This window comes from Heptranchias perlo, chromosome 21 (assembly GCF_035084215.1).
Source record: "Heptranchias perlo isolate sHepPer1 chromosome 21, sHepPer1.hap1, whole genome shotgun sequence".
In the NCBI taxonomy this organism is placed as follows: domain Eukaryota; kingdom Metazoa; phylum Chordata; class Chondrichthyes; order Hexanchiformes; family Hexanchidae; genus Heptranchias; species Heptranchias perlo.
In genome coordinates, this window is record NC_090345.1 from 17,101,496 (window position 1) to 17,122,655 (window position 21,160).

A 21,160-nucleotide genomic window follows, 5' to 3' on the forward strand; every position below is an offset into this window, starting at 1 on the left:
GGGCAAGAGATAGGTGGCACAATGGAAAAGGGGAGTCAAAGAAATAGGACTAGAAGCCCGGGGCATACCAAGGAACAGGCTGAGAAGGCCAAAGAGCAGGGGAACTGAGAGACAGAAATGGGGAGGTGCCAAAGTAGCACCAGAGGTGGGAGGCCTGCAACAACAGTAGGACAAGTAAATGTTTACATTGGAGATTCCCATTATAAATGTTTAGAAAGGCAGTTTCAATTGTAAATGTTGAAACTTTACCAAAAATCGTGAAAACAGGAAGTAAGGTTTGTGGCCAGAAAGTGTGTGCACAAGCAAAATGTTTTATTAATGTGGAGATCCGATTATTTCTTGCACAAAACAAAATCTTTTGAAACTGTATATTTGGTGAATTAGTTAAAATGCATTACAGCTTGTTTTTAAACAAGACGACTACAAGAAAAGTGGATTGTTAGAAAAAGTGCTTGCCTGGTGCAAATGTGAATGTTGGATCCAGAAGATGACCCATTCTTTCCACTGCATTAGTAGCTTTTGGAGTGCAAGATTCAGCTAATCCTTACCTGTTGAGACTGTTACTCAGTGATGCCTGGCCCTCAACCTGTGTTCCAAAATTTCAATATCATCCTTAAAGAAAATTAAACTCTCCTCTCCCCCCCCCCCCCCACCCACATACCATGTTAAAAGATTTAACCTGTGCAACAGATATCAGTTATGGTCATTGTCACACTGTGTTTCTGTTGACTTGTTCCTCTCCTAGGACTATATCTTGGAAACAATCCAAATGCTATAGATGTATATATTAGTCAGAATCCATTTTCATTGCAATATGGTGGAGTGTGCAATTTTCTGTAGTGCATTTTCCCATTAGTAGAGCAAAGATGAGTTCAGTAACAATCGCTCAAGACGCAGGATTAAATCAAACCTCAAAATGTAACAAAGCATTGATCCACATTCGCCAGCAATTTCCACTTTTTCATTTCATGCACACATTCAGCTTTTATTTCTTTTAACACCCCTGGGGCCATCACTAATGCAATATCAGAAAAAAACATGTAACATCACTATACAGGAAAGAAAATTGAAGAAAAAATATTATGAGTTTTTTTTATTATGTTGAAGCTTCAAAATTGTTTTACATAGGCCCAAGTAAACACAGAATTTAGGTGAGCTGTTCTTTAATGATACAAATCTAAACATTTCAGTGTAAAATACTTCTTTGTGCAATCACCTGACTGACCCTGTCAGATGTGTATTTACAGATGCGGCAACTTTACAGTTTTATGAATTACGTGGCAAGATACAAACGAAACAAATGAGTAAAAAAAAAGGTAATCACAGAACCCCTGTCCAAAATATGAGACATGAAAAATGGGGCTTCCATCAATCCTTAATATACAATTACTTAAAAGTGTTTCCAATACAAGTTAGAACTAAAATCCCATAGATCAGTGCAATTCAACACAAATGTTACATAAAAAGAACAGCTTCTGTTTACATAGTGGGGAAAAGTCCAAGTTCATTGTCTACTATAATTCCACTAGAAGATTTCCTCCAAATGTGAAAATTGGAATCAGATACTTTACTAAAGTGTCCCATGTCAGCCAGATGCACTTTTAAAAAAAAAATTGGATCATGTCTCAATTATTAAAAAAAAGGAATTTGTCAGCAGAATTTATTGTCTGGCTAAACTGTAATGTGACAAACGCAGCCACCTAAACGCGCCCAGAAACTGAAAAAAAACAATTCACTTTATTCTTCTACCCTGCGTCCTTCACCATTACTTAGCTATCATGTCAATCAGGAGTTTATCAAAGCTACTTACATAATGAACACTGACAGTGACTGCACAATCTGCTTTCCATGCTTAGAAGATGTATTTTTTTTCATCTGTAATAGACATTTGTCCCAGTAAACTTACACCAAAAAGGATTTGTTTAATAGAAATTGTTAAAAAATGTAGTTATGTGCAGTTTTCCCTAAGATGTCTGCAATAAATAACATTTTTACAAAATGCCCTCCCGTACTGTGATTCAACAGGACAACGCAGCAGTGAAATATGTTTATGCATTCCCTACTAAGACTGAAATGTAAACACAGAATCCAGGAATATCATACGTTGCAACCTTTGTATATTTTCTTCAAATTATTAGCATACAATGGATTTCTAATTATTGCTCCAGCTCCACTGTAACATGCAAGTAACCATGAATAAACTGCACACAGCAGTATTATTCCATATGACCTCTGCAGAATAAAAAATAGCTGGAGACTTCACGGGTGGTTACAAAAGTATCAACATTTACGCCTTTCCTTCCTCCCCCTTCACATTTACCAAAGTTGCAGTACCACATATATTGAAAACATTCATTCCTCTGTTAATGCATTTGCATTAATACCATGACAATCTTAAAATTTGATCGTTATTCAAACCACAATCAATTGCCATCAGCATCTCTGCCTAAAATGGAAATAATATTTGTGGTCTTTTAGCATTTATTTTATTTCCATAATCATATTCATATTCACAAATATGGTTAATGATGTGAAAATGTAATAAATCAAATTGACAGCATGGAAGACAAGTGTAACCTCCATCCACTGGTATAGGACATCACTGACTTCATATGCAGAGATGACAGGGCACATTTTTAAAATATTCTTATGCTGCTGCCTCTACAAAAACTGAGGCTGTTGGGTGGCTTTAAATTAAAGCCATATCAAAAGGAAAAAAAAAAGATTAAAGAATAAACAAGTGCAGTTTTTATATTTTTTATACACAAGTTCCTTGATGTGTTGGAGGGAGTTGCTTTCTGTTCCTAACTGCTGAGGTCTTCTCTTTGCACTCACTTGGCTTGTGTTGAGAAATATCTATAAGTGCACTGGCTATGGCAAGACCTGCAGATACAAAAATGAGAAATGATTTACTTGGAACTGCATTAGGCTTTACTACATGCTGAATGCCTCAGCATAATACCACAGTGAAAAGACCATCCACTCCAACTTCAATACAGCATATTCAGTATGGCAATGTTGTTTGATTTCCATTAAATCAGGTCACTATAGAAGATCATTTTTCAAAATGTCACACAAATCATCTTATGAAATCCATTTATTGTGTTCTCCAGTTCAGTACTGTTCCTCGTTATCAAAGCAATACAATTAAGTGAAGAACAATTCATTACTCAAGACTTGAGGTCTAAAGGAATTTCATTAACTATGTCAAGATGATTCACAGAAGCACTGGTCAAATAAAATTTAAATGAAGATTAAGTTTAAACCTTCTGTATAAATACAGTGCTTCAAATGTTTATTACTGTGTATACATTCTTTCGGGTTTTGAATTTCACGTGGATTTGAAAGCACCTAATTTTATAAACTCACTTGGAATGCTTTGAATTATTTTAGTATCTCATTTTGAGACAGCTCAAACGGATTTTTAAAATACAGAAGTGAATTCAAAGCTGCAGAGATTAGAATACTTGGTTATTTGAAGAGATGAAGCCACATGGGTAACTAAATACTTTACCAAAATTAGTATCAGGAATACTTTTCCTAGTGTAATACTGCTTAACATTTGTCTTGGAAGCTTTTTTTTTAAAAAACAAGTTAGACATTTAAATGGACCTCATGGATGAAAGCAACAGTGTATTTTCAGTATAGTTCTTTTCCTCTCATGTGGAATGAATGCTGTACTAGCAAAATAATTCATCCTGTCTTTCATGTGTAAACATGAAGAAATAGTACAGTATTATGCTGTACTTGTACATCATTCAAATATTCTAATCAATCCCTTATGATGCGTGTAATTATATAAAGTAATTCTGATCAACTTATTTGTTTCCCCTAATACAAATATGCAAATCAATGTGTTCAATACGAAATGCTTTTTAATAGGTTCGCAAAACTTCCTGCACATACAGCCATACAAACCCATAATGCTATTTTCTCCATACTACAAGTGTAAAATGTGACATGTTCTAACAACAACATTAATCGATGAGTGCTTTGAGAACAGTTTATGGTACCAACTATTCCACATTTTCAAATGACAGGAATGTTCATCGAATATAACCTTTCTTGCAGTAGGCTGAAAACTATAATATAAAAAAACAGCAATATTGAAGGAGACATATTGCAATAAGAATATTGTAAGATATAGTATACATATTTTTTAAAGTCTGAATTTACTCAATTGGATTCTCAGAACAAACAATGAAGCCGTATGTTTTTCTTCTGTTTCAAGTAGTTGACTAAACTGCTCCATGAAGTGTTGCCTTCAGCACTCCTTTCAACAATCAAACCATTGCATAAGTACATATGAAATAGGAGCAGAAGTAAGCCATACGGCCCCTCGAATCTGCTCAGCCATTCAATAAGATCATGGCTGATCTTCTACCGCAACTCCATTTTCCCGCCCTATCCCCATATCCCTTGATTCCCTTAGTGTTCAAATCTCAGTCTTGAATATACTCAATGATTGCAAAGAACTCTGATTAATTTCAACATGACTTCTTCTGTCTTTCCAAATATTTTTTGTCTAAACAATGAGTGATACTGGCATTATTGAGGGGGTGCTTTTGAGGAGTTAAGGGTCCAACAGCAAGAGAAGGGCAAATCAACATACAGACTGAAGTTATTCTAACTGTGTACGTCAGTTAATTTCACTGACATGGGCTCAGTAGTTCCTCGAACCGAGGGCTCTCCAGTGATGTATTAGCATCCACAAACTATATGTAAGTAAAAAAAATTCTAATGGAAGAGACAAGGGCACGGATTAATCAAGGACAGTCAGCATGGATTTGTTAAGGGAAGGTCGCGTCTGACTTGAATTTTTTGAGGAGGTAGTAAGGAAGGTCGATGAGGGTAGAGTGTTTGATGTAGTCTACGTGGATTTTAGCAAGGCTTTTGACAAGGTCCCACATGGCAGACTGGCCAAAAAAGTAAAAGCCCATATGATCCAAGGGAAAGTGGTAAGTTGGATCCAAAATTGGCTCAGTGGCAGGAAGCAAAGGTTGTTTTTGTGACTGGAAGGCTGTTTCCACTGGGGTTCTGCAAGGCTCAGTATTGGTCCCTTGCTTTTTGTGGTAGATATTAATGATTTAGACTTAACTATAGGGGGCATGATGAAGAAGTTTGCAGATGATACAAAAGTCAGCCCTGTGGTGGATAGTGAGGAAGAAAACTGTAGACTGCAGGAAGATATCAATGGGTAGAAAGTGGCAAATGGAATTCAATCCGGAGAAGTGTGAGGTAATGCATTTAGGAAGGGCAAACAGGGCAAGGGAATACACAATAAATGGTAGGATACTGAGAAGTGTAGAGGAACAGAGGGACTGTGGAGTGCATGTCCACAGATCCCTGAAGGTAGCAGGGCAGGTGGATAAGGTGGTTAAGGAGGCATACAGGATACTTCTCTTTATTAGCAGAGGGATTGAAGAGCAGGGAGTTTATACTAGAACTGTATAAAACACTAGTTAGACCACAGCTTTAGTGCTGCGTACAGTTCTGGTCACCACATTACAGTGATTGTACTAGAGAGGGTACGGAGGAGATTTACGAGGATGTTGCCAGGAATGGAGAATTTTAACTATGAGGAAAGATTAATTAGGCTGGGGTTGTTTTCTTTGGAACAGAGGAGGCCGAGAGGAGATTTAATTGAGGTGTATAAAATTATGAGAGGCCTAGATAGAGTGGATAGGAAGGACCTATTTCCCTTAGCAGAGAGGTCAATAACCAGGGGGCATAGATTTAAAGTAATTGGTGGAAGGATTAGAGGGGAGTTGAGGAGAATTTTTTCAACTAGAGGGCGGTGGGAATCTGGAACTCACTGCCTGAGTGGGTAGTAGAGGCAGAAACCCTCATTGCATTTAAAAAGTACTTGGATATGCACTTGAAATGCAGTAACCTACAAGGCTTCTCGGACCAAGAGCTGGAAAGTGAGATTAGGCTGGATAGCTCTTTTTTGGCCGGCATAGACACGATGGGCCGAATAGCCTCCTTCTGTGCCATAAATTTCTATGATTCTATGAAGGGGATGTTGAAATATAATCTTTCAAAACAGTTTGATTACCGGAAATACAAAATGATAAGATTCACCTTTAAAATCTTTGGAAAGTTAAGCATGCAAATGAGGTGCTGGATTCTATCATAATTAACTTTCTAGATATTGTACAAGGTAAAGTGAGAATACTAGAACCATTGGGTGGATTTCAGTCAGTAGAATAGACTTGGCATATTTGAATAGGCTAAATGTTTGCTACAAAGTATGCCAAAAGACCATTTCACGACTTTTTCAGCTCATTTAAAAGCAATCTGTTTTTACTATTACATGTATGCCAATGCATTCAATACATATAGTTCAAATTGTCTGAACCACAATTTTTAGATCATCTTTATCCTAACTAACTACTATTTTCAATAATTTCAGAATGTGCAAATGTCAAAGTGGAATCAAAGGCCAACATGTGACATCTGCCTTTCCCTAACTCTACAGCTCAGGTTTCAAATTAGGCTTCCAGTAATCCATGTTTCAAATAACTATCTGATAAATCAACCTTTAGATAACGATTGCACTCGTCATGCTCCTATGAATGCAATTTTTATGATAATAAGTACTCAGAGCTGGATTTTTTTCTTTGGGTGGGCTTTAATGCTTGTCGGCAGTGGCAAATGGAAATTATTACCATAGCAGGTATTTGCCATTGACTGGTGATATTTTCCTATCATTTACAATAGAAATGTAGAAAGCTGATGAAAGTGAAGGACAAAAGAATTAGTCCAGTGGCTAAATGCAGGCTGAGCAAAATATAGAGATCTTTCTAAAAAAAACTTCTCCCCATCACTTGAATGGCTGTTTAAACACAAGGCGGCAAGAGGACAAGACTCCAGATGTGTCCCACTAGAGACAGGTGAATTTAGTGTAACAATTTCCATTGTGTACTTTCCTTATCATCATTTCCCCCACCAAAAAATTCAAAAACTTGTAGCCAGGCAGTAATCGTGCCTATCGGTCCTAAGTTCTCTATTCAGTGCATTTTGACAGTAACCGATGACTGCTTGCATGGAAGCCTACAATAAATGGCTTCATCTGTTGGATGATACTAGTACCAGGTAAAAGAACCCTGAAACTTTTAGATCTATTTTTGGTTTCTCTACAGTGTTTGGGAGAATTTAGTAAAATGGCCTGCATTCCTTTCAGACTGGCTCACAATGGCACCAAGGTTTCTTGTTCTTGCAATACTTTCTGGGGTGCACAATGTGTAGCAAATGAATTAATCTAAAGAGAATGTGGCTGTCCACAGAATTATACATTCCAAAACTCATTGCATTGGAAGTAATAAATCAAGATAAGGCATTATAATGGTTGTATAAAAAAGATCTGCATTTACATGATGCCTTTCACAGGATGTCCTAAAGCACTTCACAGCCAATAAAGTACTTTTGTTGTGGTCACTGTCGTTATGTAGGTAAATGTGGCAGTCAATTTGTGCACAGCAAAGTCCCGCAAACAGCAAATGACAAGTGACCAGATTTTTTTTTGATGATGTGGTTTAAGATATTTGTTTGAAAAATACAGAATTGTATTCCATTGAAAGAAATTGGGATCAATTTTCATGTGTGATGTAAATTGGGTGGACAGTGGGATCAGAATGCCCACCTGAAGTCAGTGAGAGACCCGAATCCCTTTAATGGTCATTTAAATCTCATCGGCAAGCTGCCCATACGTTAGTAGCATTGATTGGCAACTCATCACTTTGGAGGGCAGGAATTCCGGCTGGCTTGATGCCTATTTAAAGCAAGGTATGCATAAAGTCTGAAAAAAAATTTGGTGCGACTTTCTGTGACACATGGCTCCTGCAAGGGCTCCCGGGTTTGGTGATGCAGCAGTGGCGACCCTAGTGGAGCAAGTGAGGTCCTGGAGACAGATCCTCTTCTCCACATATAGCAGAAGGGTGCCTGGGCAGATGCTGCAGCAGGCCTGGAAGGAGGTGGCTGAAAATGCCAGAAACATCATCCCCAAGAGATGGGTACAGTGCCGGAAGTTCAATGACCTTACCCAGACTGCGAAGCTGAGAATGATATTTTGCCATCTCTTTTTCTCAGGATACAGACCTTGCAAACTATCCTTCCCCCCGCACAGCACTCCAAATGCTTCCTCTGCTTCACATGCTTTTCCAATCACAACAAAACCAACCGTCCTTCATGTTATAATCCCACACTCACCTGCTGATGCTTCCTCAGAACAAGAACAAACAGCATTCTGCCTTTACCTGGTAATAACTGGTAAGCATTTCACCCTTCTGCTAACCACTTTCCCACTGGAATCACTTTCTTGCACATAACTATTAATTGTATCCATATGATTTATATCAATTGGGGACTCTCTTGTATCCATTTATATGAGAGCTTCTCTAGGGTGTGGAGTGGTTAATGTGGATCCCTGTGAATAAAGGCTTGGAAGCAACTGAAGACTAGGCTCTAGTATTCTATCCTTCACCATCTGGTTATCCAGTTTATTACAATAACCACCTCCCCCCTCTCAGCATGCACATTATAGAGAAGCTGCTTCACACCTCTTTACAATCTTCTGTAGGAACCAAAAAGCAAAATGCTGCAGATGCTGAAAATCTATGACCCTCCATCAAATCCACTCTTATGGTTCTGATGAAGGGTCATAAGACCTGAAACATTAACCGTTTTGCTTTGTCCATAGATGCTGTCTGACCTATCCAGCTTTTTTTCTGCCTTTATAAGAACCACACACTAACTCACTCCACTCTTCCTGTAGGTCTAGGACAAGCACAACACAAGGGAGAGCAAGCCTCCAAACAAGCCCTCACTCAGATGGAAGAGTTACCCTGGGAGATCATTGCCCCAGGCAGTAGAAGCACAGCCAATGGCAAGGCTGAAGGCCAAGTAGTAGGGCGCCTTCCTATTTCTCTTAACTTTTATCTTTCCTCAAGCAATCACACATGCAGGTAGCGTGGCAACCTGGTACTGCATTGTGCTGCCACTCATCATCTACTGCATTACTTTCCCATTACTTGCTGACCCTTGCGTCTCTCTTTTTTCAGGTCCATCCCATGACATGGGCCTTGCCACATAAGAGATGAAGGGGGACCACCTTCATAAAGATGCACCTTCAGTCACTACATCCTTCCTTAAGCACCAGCACAGAAAGTGGCACCCCGGCTGGGATAGAGAGTGAGTTAGAGGGACCTGCACAGGCCCAATCTAAACTATGTGATAAAAAATTAAATACAATAAAACAGAATACAGTGCAGTCTATCAATCTTCAACATGCCAGGTCAAGGAGTTATCGTATACAGCATCACCCTTTGAATCGCTACACAGGAAATTCCTGATGCCCAGAGGTGGAGATGGCAAGTATGAGATCAGGCACTCTACCATATATGAGCAAGGAAATTGGGGATGAGTCATTGCAGATCATTCTATGCAAATCTTAGAACCTGCCTAAAGAGTCGCAGAAGCCTGGACGCATCATACCTTTGTGTTCTTCGCCAGGAATAGTGAGTGCAGAAATATTATTTCAAAAATGGAAAATAAAATATGGTAGCAGAAACCCTACATGAAGAATCATATCGATCTTCAAGTTCAGTGGAGCAGTATGGATCAATGATAATTCACCCTCAATTCTCCTGAGGTCTTTCCTTTTAGATATTCCAATTGTGATTTTACGCTCAAGTAGCTACGGTAGCACAATATAAAATCAGGTGATAACGCCTCAGAAATACAGCCAGAGACAGAAATGATTAAGTGAGCTTACCCCCCGCCCCCCACAATAGTTTAATGAGCTTATCCAGAAAGCCATGTAGGCCAGGAAGGTTGCAGATTTAGTCAACAGTCTGTCCTGAGTTAGTTGGTCTCAGCCACAGTAACAGCAGGTGCACACGTACACGATGGACGTGCTCTACAAAACGGGGTTTGGGGAGGAAATCCGCAATTGGATCCAACTGCTCCACACAGACATTAGTAGCGCAGTTTCAATCAACGGGTGGGAATCGGAAAGCTTTCTGATCAAATCTCGAGTCAGGCAGGGCAATCCTCTCTCCTCTGTCTTGTTCGTGTGTCCTATTGAACCCTTTGCCAAGTCCATCAGGGGGGATGCGGGCATAAGAGGGGTGACAATCCCAGGCAGCAGAAGCACTCAGGTCAAGGCCTCCCTGTACATGGACGGCATTGCCGAATTCTGCTCTGATCAGCTGTTGGTCCGCAGACTGATGATGCAGTCCGTGCCCGCATGCAGCAAGACCTGGACAAAATCCAGGCTTGGGCTGATAAATGGCAAGTAACATTTGCGCCACAAAAGTGCCAGGCAATGACTATCTCCAACAATGATGTGGAGATGCCGGTGATGGACTGGGGTTGACAAATGTAAAGAATCTTACAACACCAGGTTATAGTCCAACAATTGTTGGACTATAACCTGGTGTTGTAAGATTCTTTACATTTATCTCCAACAAGAGGGAGTCTAACCACCTCCCCTTGACATTCAACGGCATTACCATCGCCGAATCTCCCACCATCAACATCCTGGGGGTCACCATTGACCAGAAACTTAACTGGACCAGCCACATAAATACTGTGGCTACAAGAGCAGGTCAGAGGCTGGGTATTCTGCGGCGAGTGACTCACCTCCTGACTCCTCAAAGCCTTTCCACCATCTAAGAAGCACAAGTCAGGATCGTGATGGAATATACTCCACTTGCCTGGATGAGTGCAGCTCCAACAATACTCAAGAAGCTCGACACCATCCAGGACAAAGCAGCCTGCTTGATTAGCACCCCACCCACCACCCTAAACATTCACTCCCTTCACCACTGGTGCACCGTGGCTGCAGTGTGTATCATCTACAGGATGCACTGCAGCAACTCACCAAGGCTTCTTTGACAGCACCTCCCAAACCCGTGACCTCTACCACCTAGAACGACAAGGGCAGCAGGCACATGGGAACACCACCACCTGTACGTTCCCCTCCAAGTCACACACCATCCCGACTTGGAAATATATCACCGTTCCTTCATCGTCGCTGGGTCAAAATCCTGGAACACCCTACCTAACAACACTGTGGGAGAACCTCCACCACACGGACTGCAGCGGTTCAAGAAGGTGGCTCACCACCACCTTCTCAAGGGCAATTAGGGATGGGCGATAAATGCTGGCCTCGCCAGGGATGCCCAAATCCCATGAACAAATAAAAAAAAGAAAATCTGCAGCCAGTTCAAACTGGCCTTGGGGACCACAGTAAATCACAGCAAAACCGAGGTCATGTTCTTTGGGAACTGGACCGACCGATCCTTTGTCTTCTTCATTGTTAAATCAGATTATCTGAAGGATCTGGTTCGAGGGGCTGGGGCATGCATCAAGAACTGAGAAGAGCGTATTACTAAAGTAAAGCAGAAACTGGGACCGTGGGATTGACGATCCCTCTTGATCATGGGTAAGAACCTGGTCATCAGGTGCGAGGTGCTCTTGGTGTTGCTGTACGTGGCGCAGGTCTGGCTGATACCTCGCTCCTGCGCCGCGACAGTCAACTGAGACATTTTTTGTGCGGCTGCATTAAGCCGTGCATTGGTACGCAAACACCAAGTGTCACCACGTACTGAAGTTCGATCTGTCACCGGTGTTGCGAAGGATGGGTCTGGTCATGATGCCGCGGAACGTTCCATCCAGTTGGACCATTCCGCCCCACCTGTCCTTTGTAGAAAAGTTTGTGCAGAAAAACACCTTTGACCACAAGTCAATCAGGAAGTGGTCTGCATGTAGTGTCCTCAAGGCCCTGTGAGAAAAGGAGATGGTTGATCCTGTTGGATAGTTCCCTGAACAGACTGTCAAAGTCATTTGGCAGAATGCCTCATTGCCAGAACTTTCAAACAAGCACCAAGATGTAGCTTGGCCGGTGGTGAGAAGGGCTCTTCCCATCAGATCCATCATGCACACCCGGCGTCTCAGTGCCACCGCATGCTGTCCCTGAGGAGGCTGCAGTTGGGATGAGAACGTCACCCATCTCCTTCAAGAATGTGTCTTTGCAAAGAAGGTCTGGAGACAGATGCAGTGGTTTTTGTCCAGGTTCGTCCTGAGCAGCTCCTCAACACAGGACTCTATTCTACGGACTGTTCCCAGGGATGCACACCGAGACAAACATCAACTGCTGCTGGAAGACCATCAGCTTGGTGAAAGGTGCCCTTTGGTCTGCCCAAAACTTGTTGGTCTTCCAGTGCAAGGAGCTGTCCTTGACCGAGTGTTGCAGGCGGGCACATTCCAAGGTCCAGGACTACGTGCTGAGGGACGCACTGAAGGTTGGTGCGGCTGCTGCAAAGGCTCTGTGGGGAAAGGCCACAGTTTAGGGCCTCCCCGCCATTGTACACCGAGGGGCTAGATTCAGAGAAAAACCCCTTTGGACTGAATGTGAAAGGCCCAATGAATGTAATGCAATGTATCTGCAATTGGTAATGATTGTAAATGCATTGAGGCACCCTAGAGTGTCATGAACTGTATGTGCCATGTATGATGTGTAACTATTGTTTGAAGTGTGATATTTGAATTGTACTGTATGTAACTTTACAAACTTTATGAATAAAGTATATTTATGAAATAAAAAAAAACAATTAATGCACTATAATTAGCTCCATTGTTCCTGGGTTAGGAAAGGAAAAGAAAAGAGCCAGTTTTCCTGGTCCTGGTCGTTATTCAGCAAACCCCTGCTGGAAGTGCAGGCTTGGCTTTGTGTTATAGCCTGCCAACAACCATGGTGCAGGCCTTTCAGTTCGGTACCAGAGGATGTATGGCACCCAAGGAACTGTACCCCAGCAAGAAGACTCAAGAAGCTCGACACCATCCAGGACAAAGCAGCCCGCTTGATTGGCACCCCATCCACCATCCTAAACATTCACTCCCTTCACCACCGGCGCACAGTGGATGCACTGCAGCAACTCGCCAAGGCTTCTTCAACAGCACCTCCCAAACCCGCGGCCTCTACCACCTAGAAGGACAAGAGCAGCAGGTACATGGGAACAACACAACCTGCACGTTCCCCTCCAAGTCACACACCATCCCGACTTGGAAATATATCGCCGTTCCTTCATCGTCACTGGGTCAAAATCCTGGAACTCCCTTCCTAACAGCACTGTGGGAGAACCTTCACCACACGGACTGCAGCAGTTCAAGAAGGCGGCTCACCACCACCTTCTCAAGGGCAATTAGGGATGGGCAATAAATGCTGGCCTTGCCAGCGACGCCCACATCCCATGAACTAATAAAAAAAACGCAATGCCCTCTTGTGGGCTGAGGGGCTAGATTATTAGCAAAAGGAAAGCACACATCATCCATCTCCATTAAATACACCTGTCAGGCTGTAGGTGGACAGGAAAATAAAACCAGAATTCCCTGCTCATCTGACAAAACAGTGGGATTTGTTCTCTAAAAAAAATAAAGATAGTTCAACAGATAATTATTTGGCACATTGGTCCCAGGTATGCCTGTCATTTTGTTGGATATGTAGAACACTCTTCCAATCCTGCTCAGGTCAGTCCCACAGTGGGCACATCTCTGTGCAAAAGAACCTTGCACAAAGGCCTGCAATATGCAGTTTGTGATGAGTGAGCCTGGTATTTAGCACTGGTGTTGGACAGAAAGAATATCAAACTGGCTGGTACATCACAAGCTGCCCTGCAAAGCTGCTTTCTTCATGCTGGAGGCAAAGATCTGTCCTACAGCAGATGATGAAACTATTAAATTTGGACAACCACAGCTGGGAGGTTACTTGGAGACTGGATGCATTGGAAGGAACATAGGAAGATAGGAACAGGAGTAGACCATTTAGTCCCTCGAGCCTGTTTCCTAACTTCACTCCTGGCTCTAATTTTTAGGCTATGTCCCCTAGTCTTAAACTCTCCAACCAGCAGAAATAGTTTCTTTCTATTTACCCTATCAGTTCACCATAATATCTTGAAAACTTTAATCAAATCACCCCTTAATCTTCTAAATTCCAGGGAATACAACCCCTAGTTTGTGTAATCTCACAACGTAATTTAACCCTTGGAGTCCAGGTATCATTCTAGTAAATCTATGCTGCACTCCCTTCAAGGTCAATATATCCTTCCTAAGGTGCAGTGCCCAGAACTGAACACAGTTCTCCAGGTGTGGTCTAACAAGAACTTTGTATAGCTGTGGCATAACTTCTACCCCTTGTATTCTAGTCCTCTAGATATAAAGGCCAGCATTCCATTAGCCTTTTTGATTATTTTCTGTACCTGTCCATGACACTTTAAGGATCTATGTAGATGGACCCCTAAGTCTCTTTGGACCTCCATTGTTTTGAGCTTTTCACCATTTAGAAAGTACTCTGATCTATCCTTTTTCGGTCCAAAGTGGATGACCTTACGCTTGCCTACAGTGAAATCCTTTTGCCACAGCTTTGCCCATTCACTTAATATGAGAACATACACCTATATATCTAGAACCAGGTGTACCATCTGGGTTTTCCTACTGTGGTCCATGACGCATTGTGATGGACCAGCAGCTGTGGAACACTTTAAAACTGCACATTTGAACCTAGGGAAATCTGATTTCCTGTAAAGGGGCACATTTCAATTATTTTCTAAATTGTGCAGCAGGAGCTGCCGACTTAGCAGACAAGCAACTTGCCAGCGTTGCATTTCCCTTCTCTCCCCACTGAATGGGCGCCCCAGAAGTGCCAAGACTGCTGTGGGTGCCCACCAAAAATATGCAATTTTCCTGACCCTGGCAAATCTGCTAGGGACAGGCTTAAAAGTCATTGATGGATCAAAGCGGGATTGGGGGCTTTGTATTTTTGTATCAGGGGAGGTGTAGAGCGATGCAAAGATGTAAGAAAACTACAATTTCCGTTATGCATTGGAGTCATTACACATGCACAACTCAAAAACATATTGGGTCGGAAATTGCTTTAAAAAGAACAGTGAGCTCAACAGCGCTCACCGTTGTTAGTGGCCAAATGAAAAAGCAAGTTCCGACGTTCGTGCATGCGCAAACAAACGCGGAAATCCGGAGCTTGCTCTTCCTGGGTTCGCTGGTGATCTGTCAGCTTCGCCTTAAAGGAATATCGCCGGCTGCAATCAACAGAATCAGCGGACCAGCGCCAACTTGCTCTTCTGCCCAGCTGGAAACTAATATCGCTACAAAACAGGTACCCTTAAGTATACCTGGTCTTAACTAAGTTTTAACAGCGCGGTAGGTCTTATTGACTGCTAAACAACTAAAAATTAACTTTTAAAAATGTGGAGTCTCATTACTCCTTATTTGAATATGTTTTTAGTCATTAAAAAAATGTTTTTTTAAAATTAAAATTTAAAAAAAAATTACTTTTTCCTTCTGACTCTTATTTCATTCGATTATTTCTTACTCTTTTTTGCTGTCTATAACGGTTTTTACAAATGATTTTATTGTTGCAGCTTGTACTTTAAGGGTTTTGATTCTTCGCAGCTGTTCAAGGATGCTGCAATCTGGTTGGTCGAGGGGAGAGCGTGATCCTTTTGTTTCTCCCATGGGTCCTAGCTTCGCTGGAGTTAACACTGGGCTCTTCTCCGTTTCCTATTAGAGGAAGTGCCCGCAATACATCAAGTACTAAAATAGCAAATATGAAGCTGAAAGCCATGTTGTTAATAAGTGGATCGACTTAAATAAAATCATAATGTAAAACATGATCAGTAATATTATTCACATATGCCAGTAACAAACCGGTTAATTTGTTTTCTTAGTCACCTTCGTTCCTGTTGTTGGTCATGCTCTTTAATCTGCTAATATAAGATAATTTCTGAGACAACATAACTGAACTGCTAAATCTCAGCCTCCACGAACCCTTCAGACTGCTGCTTAAATACACAACTTTGTATGGGGAAAATAATTCTTCCCATTTTTCATCTCGCTGGAGTCTTTCAAGTAGAAATCTGTGCTTCACAGTCAAAGTTAAATAGCATGCATATATCTCCATTTTAAAGATAAGTCCTCCATAATCTTTCTTTCCTACATGATAATAACTTCAGTTCCTGTGAGCATTTCCTTCCAGGCCTCAAAAAAGCAGTTAAGAGTTTTCCTTAGGGGTAAAAAGTAATAGAATAGATGGAATTGGGCTGATTAGATAGATAAACATAAAACATGAGAGGAAGGAAGAGATTGGGGCAGAAGAGAGGATGATGAATACGAAGATAGAGCAAGCAGAAGCGTTAAAAACATGTTATCTTTATTTACTACAGCTTTCAGTGTTTATTTTAGTTGCACAGCGTTTGTGCATAAGTTGAAAGTGTTAAAAGAAAACAATGACTGTTATTGAGAGACTGGAATTCTCCGCAGCTGCTGACAGCCTATGAGGTAAAACTAATTATATGGCCCAAATTTCCTGGATTACTTATGCTGAAATTTATGCCATTTTCTGCAACTATCTTGCTGATGGGATCTTATGCCGAAATTTCCTTTGGGGCTCATTTGGCTACATTGCAAGGTAAAAACTGGCATAAAACAAGCACAAATGCAGTGCCACCAATTTTTGCCCATTTGTGTTGTAACTGTAGATATAAAGTACTTTATAAGCTATTTTTAAAATGGTGTATTTCCCTCAGAAAAGACTGCATGTGTCTGTATTGCTGTTGAGCAAACTTGTTTTGTAAAATCAGTAAAATTACTTGTGTGGAGCATGAAATTGAGCACTGATGCAATGCTGCACCATTTAGTGGTCTGGCAAGAACCTTCAAAACTTGCATTATGCGGGGACAGAAGTGTGAATCTCAGTTAAATCTGGGTTTGTAGGTACAGCACAGGAGGGGGCCATTCAGCCCATTGTGCTCACTGTTGTCCAGTTGAGACCCCGGACATATTACCACCAGGCTTAGCCACTCATTTCTACATGCAACTGACAAGGCAGCAGCTCCACTGCTATGTCTAGCAACAAAGATTAATTTGCACACCTTCACCATGGCATCAATTTGGGCAATATTCAACACTATTGTCAAATAGCCACTGTTAACATTGTTCAAGTCTGAATTGTTCAGAATTACCTTCTGAGGTTAATATCCATTCTTGGTATAGTATCACTGTTGCGTGATACTGTGTTGCTGTGCTAGTGACTTCACTCGGTCAGTACTTTCTGCCATGGCATCTCACTGTCGGAGACATTTGCTCTTCCTCTTTCATTATTATACAGAACAGGAGACTGCCCATTGGGAAGCCATTCCAATTGTTTAGTCCTTCTGAACACATGGGGGGGGGGGCGGGGACATGGGGGTGCGGGGGACTGAAACAGTTGGGTGCACTGAAAGTGACAGCATTTTAGTTACGTATAGTGCAGGTCTCGATCGGAAAAAAATGTTTTTTTAAAATCATGAAGTAAATTGCTATCAAACTCCAGATATCTCAGTTATGTCGATATCAGGTGTCTTCAGGTGTAAAGCTACGCCAGTGCCTTACTCACATAAATCCAGGAAATTTGGGTGAGCTGGACTCTGCATGGGAGACAAGCTGTGTAAACGAACGGCAGAGAGTTTTGGCGGACGTATCTCGGAAGCAGCAAAACTGATTAAGGAAATTCACGTGTAGCAACATTTCAGCATAAAACTGACATAAAACAGTAAGTTTCCTTGGGAAAAACCAGTGCAAAGCCGCTCTTATGCCATAGTTACGCTGAACCTTTCCAGGAAATTCCAGACTTATAAAGCAAATTAGTAGAAAGTAAACAAAACAGGAAAATATCTATACCAGGGAAGTAAACATTTTGAAATATGGCAAAATAATGTTTCTTTTTGGATACCTGAATAAAGTGAGAGTCAGTTAGATATGAATTAAGTCTGGACTAATTGACAATCAAGTTAGTGGCTCGACTAACAATAAACAATTGATCTGTATTCCAGATCAACGTAAAAAAGCTTTACTTTTCTCCAAGTAAAGAATGAAAAAGATTTAAATATTTTCAGATTTTTGAGCATTTATAGACCTACAAATGTGTAGATCCTGAAACACGTCCAATTTGATTACATCCATTTCAACACAGTCTAAAATTCGATCAAATGCTTTTAGTTACTGGGGTAATAACCTTGTGTTCCTGTACAGGTTGTTGAAGATTCATGGTTAGTGACAGCGCTTGCCATGCTTATCAGTGACTTTACTCTTCTCTACCTCCATGAAAACACCACAGACAGATTAAAGGTTATTAGGTGATGTCACAGAGTTCACGCGCCAAATGAGGGGGGGGGGGGCATTTCACAGCCTGTTAATTTGCATAGAAGAACCCATCTGGAGTTTGAGAGAAATCCCCTGCAGAGATTAGTGAAAATGTGATGAGGAATTTTTGAGTTGCTGAGGTGAATAGTTACTTTTCACATAGATTCACCATAATATGAATTTTCTTCTGGAGGTATGATTTTTCTACCCCATATCTCCTCCCACCCCCCAAAACATCTCCAGGGGACAATAAGAGAAAAGAATGACTGTCGGGTGACCATTTATTATTGCTGCATCAAACTCTTATTTACTGTACAAATGTTGTTTACAGGTCAATATTATCCTTTCAAATGTGTTAAAATCTCTTACAGTTAAAAGCTTTTAATGATGTTTGAGATTGTCACGTGACATGATGATCTATACATCATCGTTAAGTACAATCAATAGCAACCGTGAAACTCTAAAAGGGAAATGATTCAGTACTTGATATTGCTAGTCTGCAGTTTTTGCATACAGCAGAGTACCACACAAGGGCAGGCAGCAGTTTCTTACAAATAATGTACCTAAATAAGCTAGTGTAAATGATCTTTTATACTTACGCTTCAATATAATGTCAAATAATATAACTTACACCAACAACTTTCATTTATTTAGCGCTTTTAACGTAGTAAAATGTCCCAAGGTCCTTAACACGAGCGATTATAAAACAAAATTTGACACCGAGCCACATAAGGAGATAGTAGGACAGGTGACCAAAAAATTGGTCAAAGAGGTAGGTTTTAAGGAGCATCCTAAAGGAGGAGAGAGAAGTAGAGAGGCAGAGAGGTTTAGGAAGGAAATTCTAGAGCTTAGGGCCTAGGCAGGTGAAGGCACCACAGCCAATGGTGGAGTGAAGAAAATTGGGGATGCGCAAGAGGCCAAAATTGGAAAAGCACAGACCAACTTCAGCAGCCAATCAGCATGAAAGACCATCGGAGGTCAGTCCCAGACAGTTAAAGCAAACTGCACTACTTGCCTTGTTTTTTGTTTCTGAAAGGTGTTGTTACCACAGAAATCAGCAAATTTATTTTTTAAAAAGCCACTTGAACAATACAGTCCACTTCTGCCGGAGTTGTCTCCTAATCTTTATGGCAACAGTACATTTTAATAAAAGTTTTATTTTTATTTTAGTTAGAAAACTTCATGGTCAATTTTACTTGTATTTGTGCATGCACAATTCTTCAAAAAAATTATTAGAATTTTCAGTACATTCAAACTCTACAGTGTCAATAGCTATACTCATAATTACTCAGTCTGAACTAACCTTCTAGTGTCCTTTAAGGGATAAAGGAAAAACAATATATCACAGTTGATTCTGCTGCCAACATTTTTCATTTTAAGCCTCAGATTATGCTGGTGTTGGTGCATTTTCTCCATCATTTACATGAATAACCAATTTACACTAGTAACTACAAAAAACGGGAATATATCAATCACTGACAATGCTCCAATCCTCAAGCAAGATTAAAGGAGCAGCTGAGTTTAAAATGAATGTTTAGGAAGTTAGATTTTAATCAACAATCGGTTAATCATTTCATCAAATTTTGGTCAATCTGATTACAACATACTTCTGAACTTCAAAGTTTGTTTGATGATCATTACACAGTAAAGGATTGACACTCTGAACCATTCAATCCTTTTTCTAAGCCAAGGTCATGGACTGGAAACAGTTAAGAATATAAACACTAGAAAATGCGCTTTGCAGAAGTCCAGGGAGGGAATTCTATCAAGAAGCAGTCAATTTAATGTGTATGCTACTGCATATCTGTTAGCCGATAGCATTCTGAAAATGCATATAAATATATCTGACAGCTTTCCACTGAAGGTTTTTAACTAATAAATCTTTGCGTCGGTGATGTTAAGAGTAATCTGTTTTTACTCTATCCTCCAGCCTGAGAGAAATTGTCTCCAGAGATGGTAACATTGGATTTTTCCAAATAGGGTGCAAACTATACACTGCAGGACAATGAAAAATAAAAAAAAGAGCATTTTGCTGCGATAAATTGCATTCAATTCTTCAAAGGGTATGCAATGAAAAATGCAGCTGTGGACTGAGCTTTAACTGTTAGAACATTATTTTGGAACAAGTTACTTGCACGGTGTAATTTATTTCAATAAGTTTTCCTTTTATCGATACCATCAATTTTTAAATTTTTTTTTGAAGGAGAATTAAAGAAAAATTCAATCCCGACTCGAATTCTCCCTGAACTTAGAGCTATCCTTTTTCTGTAACGGGTACTGACTTCAAAACCATTAGTGTTAGAAATTGGTCTTTAAAGAATTTTCAAAAATGCATATTTACTATGACACACCATAATTCATTAGGTACGAGTTTGAATTTATCACTGAATTTAGCCCAACTGGCATTCAAACTACATACTAATCACAGGTTACAACACTATGTAGTGAAACTCATGGACATGGTGATCGCCATTATTTATTATTGAATTTAAAAAGTGTTCTTGGGATGTGGATGATTCTGCGAAGGCCCCATTTATTGCCATTCCTAGGTGTCCTTAGAAGATGGTTGTGGATCTTCTCCTTGAACACTGCAGTTTTTGTGGTGATGGTAGACTAGCAACCCAGGGGTTGAGAATTCAAATTCCACCATGGCAAAATGTGAAGCTGAATTGCATTGAAATGCTAATTTATGGGCTAGTGCCAGAAAAATGACTATGAAAGCTGCTGTATTGTTGTAAAAAACCTAAGTAGTTCACTAATATCCTTCAGGGAAGGGAAGTTGTCACCCCTACCTGGTTTGGCCTACAATTGAGTTAACAATGCACAGTTGAAGTGGCCTAGCAAGCCACTCAGTTATAAAACAACTGCTACAAAATGCATAAGCCAAGAAATTCCTGCTGGTGAAATGGGGGTGGGGGGCAATTGGAATTTTGCCAGTTCAGAAACTCGCCAACTTCCTGCT

General features: G+C 40.6%; 1 protein-coding gene across 1 annotated transcript in view; it reads right to left on the bottom strand.

Moving 5' to 3' along the window:
• Nucleotides 1-1,078: 1,078 nt before the first annotated feature.
• atrnl1b (attractin-like 1b) overlaps nt 1,079-21,160 on the bottom strand; it is a 713,064-nt gene continuing 692,982 nt past the window's right edge. Inside the window, exon 29 of the mRNA XM_068002149.1 lies at nt 1,079-2,883. Coding sequence (XP_067858250.1) covers nt 2,759-2,883 — 125 coding nt within the window. The 3' untranslated portion in view covers nt 1,079-2,758. The remainder of the gene's footprint in view (nt 2,884-21,160) is intronic.